This window comes from Camelina sativa, chromosome 9 (assembly GCF_000633955.1).
Source record: "Camelina sativa cultivar DH55 chromosome 9, Cs, whole genome shotgun sequence".
Taxonomy (NCBI): domain Eukaryota; kingdom Viridiplantae; phylum Streptophyta; class Magnoliopsida; order Brassicales; family Brassicaceae; genus Camelina; species Camelina sativa.
In genome coordinates, this window is record NC_025693.1 from 35,324,640 (window position 1) to 35,329,348 (window position 4,709).

The 4,709-nt window shown below is 33.9% G+C and overlaps 1 protein-coding gene across 1 annotated transcript; it reads right to left on the bottom strand.

Moving 5' to 3' along the window:
• On the bottom strand, positions 2,652–4,534 carry LOC104714235 (myb family transcription factor APL-like). Its single transcript, XM_010431523.2, has 6 exons — positions 4,360–4,534; positions 4,195–4,271; positions 3,989–4,055; positions 3,795–3,861; positions 3,666–3,708; positions 2,652–3,566 (listed from the first exon to the last, which is right to left on the bottom strand). Exons 1-6 carry the CDS (start codon positions 4,532–4,534, stop codon positions 2,919–2,921), a joined length of 1,077 nt encoding a protein of 358 aa, XP_010429825.1. The 3' UTR covers positions 2,652–2,918.

The window sequence follows — 4,709 nt, forward strand, 5'->3', positions numbered from 1 at the left end:
TTTTTTTTTTTTTGAAAAACAGAAGAAGTAAGGGAGGATAATGGAATCCAAGGTCGAGATCGTAATGAGGTGCCTACAGAGGATTTGTATGGAAGAATGTGCATAGACCATCCAAGACCGTTACCTTTATTACTTTTATTTATTTATTATACGTACTTTAGTTTGCTTAATAACCATAATAATTACCATATGATATGTGTACAAACATTAACTTTATTACTTAGCCTATTTTAAAATAATGATATACAAGTAAAGCTACGATCACATGCACGTTTATGCATGTGAAATGCGAGACAAAAAAAAAGGTAACAGAATGAGATGTTCAGATGGGATATAATTATATTAATGCACTGAATGATTATAATAATTAACTTCTGGTTGGTGTGATTTTATATTGTGAATGAATGAATATTCACAAAACCTGCATCATTATCGTCATTTCAGATCCACTTTGTATATAATGCATCTTCACAAAGACATTGATTATTGAACCATAACTACTACTAATTCCTTCTCTTTCTTTTATAAGATTCTACTACTAATTCATTAGTAAAGTATATGATATTAATTTCTATTGTATCCCTAACTAGTATAATTAATTTTAGTTATATCTTATTTTATTATAAAAAATGAATCAAACGATATATGTAATGTACTGGAAACCACAGAAGGGATCATGTGACCAGAAGAACTACAGAGGGTAAGATATATGTTTCTATTAATACAGATAAAATCTTATATGTAAAACCCATAAGGGCATCTCCAACCCCACTCTATTTTAGAGTCAAATCTCTATTATAGAGCAACATTTGCTCCAACCCTACTCTATATTTTACTCTAAAATAGAGAAAATAATAGGATTGCTCTATATATAGAGCAACTCTATTCTCACCTCTATTTTTTTACACTAACTCTATTATAGAGGTGAAAATAGAGTAATACATTGGAGGAAAACAGTGCTCTATTTTTGAGTTACTCTATTTTAGAGAAAAAATAGAGAAATACAATGGAAATGGTCTAAGAAATGTAAAATTGTAAAAGTTCGGATGAAAGGGATGAATTAAATTAAAAATGGGTTCAAATCTAAGTATTTAATTAATAAAATAGAAGAAAAAAACAGAGGAACGTAATTAGAGGGAATTTGTGTGGGGGCGTACGTAAAAGGAGAAGAGAAGCTTCCTCGAGAAGTGCATACATGGGAGTGCGTTTATATCTCTATGCTTCTCCTTCTTCTTCTTCAATCTTCTTTTTGCCTTTTGTTTTTCTCAGCTTTTTGAGAGAGTGAGAGTGAGTGAGAGAGACTGAGAGAGCTTTCTCTTTTACTTGCCAACTTGCAGTGATGACCAGGATCATCTTTATATTTTCTCTCTCTCTCTCGAACCAACAAAGTTGATCAATAAAAAAAATAGATAAGCCGTAATTTGTACGAAGTTATGACTAAATCAGTCGTTAACAAAGCAAAAAACTTCTGATTTTTATTTTTTTAAAGAAATGCAAGAGGCTGTTTAATTAAAATAAACTCAATGCATGACAGACAAGTACTTTATACAATTCAAATAATTAAGCTCCTGCGAATTCAATTTAGAATAAATCAGTGTATTAATTTTCTTTTTTTTGTATATAAATATATATGTCCTAATTAATTAGTGGTCATATGAAGCAGAAAAGAAATAAAAGAATAAAGAACAAAGACATATACGGAAGGAAAGATAGATACTCAGTGTCGGTTAATTTCTCTTATGACAACTTCTTTTATTTTCTTTTGAAAAGGATCTTGTAGCTATCATTCTCTACATACACTTGCATGTATATATAGTTTTGATGCAGCTATAAATGCATACATATATGTATATATAGTATCGTACAAAATCAAGTGACTATATATACATTTGAATCAAAGTTTACAGCTTTTTTTGCTGTTTGCATGTGGTTTTCCCAAAACCCTAAAAACCTTTTGCTTTGATGGGGATCATCATCATTATATAACTTGCGCTGTCCTTTCTTTTTCTTATTCACTTATGAATTTTTTACCATACACTTTTTTTTTTCTTCCAATTAAGTTTGATTTGAAAATTTAGTTTCCCGATGCAGATATCCCATTTTAGCGTAATCATATATAAGGCATCAAGTACAAACTAACTTGAGATAGAAATAACTAACTCATGAAAAAGCAAAGGGCCCTTCAAAAGCTTTAAAATATCGTACTTGCCTTGAAACATGATCAATCTCTTACCCATAAATGTCCATTATTTGTCCTATAAACAGTTACGTTCATGCATGAAATTTTTACACTAGTCAAGGCATCTTATATGTACGTAATATACTTCACATATACTGGTTTAACATATATCCCTATGCAGATATATACTTTAGTACGCACATTCACATTTTATATGCATACCTCTAATTGGCAAACTGTCAAATATGAGTATCGTACAAGTATGTACATAAATAAAACTGCGGATTTATTATTAAAACTTCTTATTTTATAAGAAAATAGGCAAAAAAAAAAAAGATGCTATCAAACATAGAATATCAAAATAGTTAACTATACAAGGTAATAAAAATTTACGAGAGTGGTAAGAATAACAATATCAGAGAATCATTCGGCCATTGTACTGACCTGTGAGTAAGAATAATGTAAAGATCAATAATCAAACCGCGACTATATATAAATAAGTAAGAAATAAGTACAAAATATATAGATCCTAAATATTGTAACAACAATAATAAATAGTTCCCGTACAGATTAAAACACGAGCAAAACTAATCCCATAAACATAACAAAGTTTATAGTTTTGTTTTTTTTTGTTTTGTTTTGTCTCATCTCTAAACCCCTACTTCAAACTCACAATGACAAAATATATATCTCGTTCTTACGTACCCATGCATCACAGATAATAAAATTAATTATTGTATCAGCCAAATGGCGAGTTTCTTCCTTGTATTAATCCACCATTAGGGTTCATCATAGGGCTCAATGGTGATCTTCGAGGTGATGGCCTTTCCATTAACTTCCCACCATTATTCCCTTCATCACCTGATAGACCTGATTTCCTTTCGTAGATCTCCGACAAAGAATCCAAATCGGTGGATACATGTGTAGCCATCTGTATCTGAATTCGATGCTCATCATCGATTGGTTGGTTAGCGGCAAGATCGTGATCTTGATCAGACCACATCATTAGTCCTTTCCTTACATCGCTACCAAAGTTAGGGTTAGGTCGCTTTTTCCCCAAGTAAATGTTGGTGTCTGCAGTATTGTTGGCCGTGAAATGGTTCTCTATGTTTTGATGATGGAAGTTATGATGGTCGAGGACTTGGTCGGTTGTGTTCCCATAGATGTTTAGGTCTTGAAACGGCGGGAAACTAAGAGGGTGAGGAGGTGGGCCTACCGCTGCTGAAAGACTCGAACTTCCTAAGTTACTTTTGTATCCTCCTCCGACGGCGGCTGCTGCAGTGGCGGCTGCCATGTTCTCACCGGCTAGGGTTTGGCAAGCCCTCTCCAATATAGATTGCATGTACTTTCCCTGTGCTTCAATCCTCAGCTGCAGATGTCTCTGCACCTAAACATATTAAAATGCAACATTTAATTATAATTATGGATAGAAATTGATTTTGTAAGAGTTAAGTTATCATAGAATATATATATGTTAATTAATTACCTCTAGCTGTTCGTGCAACCTTCTTTGCACTTCCATTTGCATCCTGATCAAATCAACCTGGTGTGAGTTGTTGCTCATGTGTATATAGAAAATGACAGTTGAGAAATAAACGAAATTTGAAACACATACTCATTCATGTTGCGACTCATCATGCCGGAAGAAGAAGCTACGTTGCGCTGAATATCCATGGCAGAAGCTACACCGTAAAATAAACAAAATTTTAGAAGAAGACGGATGAAAGGACATATATATACATATATCATTGATTACTTAGAAAAAAAAACCCTAATTTGATAGAGAAAGGAAGATATTGGAGTGGTCACCTCTTGAACCTTCCTTTGTGGAGTGATCTCCGTACTCCTTGTGCGGCTGCTTTCCAAGCCTAAATTTCTGCACCCATAGATCCAAATACTAAGTTGTTATACCTATATTATAATATTAAGTGAAAAAGAATAGAAAAGATAAAGAGAAGAGAAAATTTAAAGCAAGGGAAGAAAAAAAAAACCCTAATTTATATTTGTGTACATACCTGAAGATGGCTCTTTAGGTGGTAAAGAGTAAGACCCTTCACACCCATAACTCTCATAATCGTCTTTGGAGTTGCTTCTGCAAACAAAAATGATCAAAAACTTTGAAAAACACACTTCTATATAATTTGGTCAAACGGATGGATGAAATATATGTGTGTGCTTACTGTCGGGGCCGCCGAGCTGAGCGACGGCGTCGACGAAACGCTCGTGGAGTTCGACGGTCCAACGCAGACGCGGTTTAGGATCGGTGGTGAGGACGAGGCCTGAATCGCCTTGAACGCACATAGCTCTGTTCTCATATGAACCATTCATACTTGAAGGTTTCTTAGCATGGAACATTCTCTCTCTCTCTCTTCCTCTCTCTCACTCTCTTTCTCTCTCTCTCTCTCTGGAAGAGGGGATTCAAGAAACGAATGTGATGCAAAAATGTGAGAGAATACGATGCGTTTTTGAAGAGATCAGATGACGGCTTTTTCTCTCTCCATCTCTCTCTCTCGTCTTTTTTTTTTTTTTT

What these genes read in the sequence shown, in the direction of transcription:
- LOC104714235 (XM_010431523.2), bottom strand. Translation starts at nt 4,534, where the DNA reads ATGTTCCATGCTAAGAAACCTTCAAGTATGAATGGTTCATATGAGAAC. An exon ending in CACAAAGGAAGGTTCAAGAG is followed by an intron (nt 3,862 to 3,988) that starts GTGACCACTCCA and finishes TTTACGGTGTAG; the next exon opens with CTTCTGCCATGGATATTCAG. An exon ending in GGTTGCACGAACAGCTAGAG is followed by an intron (nt 3,567 to 3,665) that starts GTAATTAATTAA and finishes TAATATGTTTAG; the next exon opens with GTGCAGAGACATCTGCAGCT.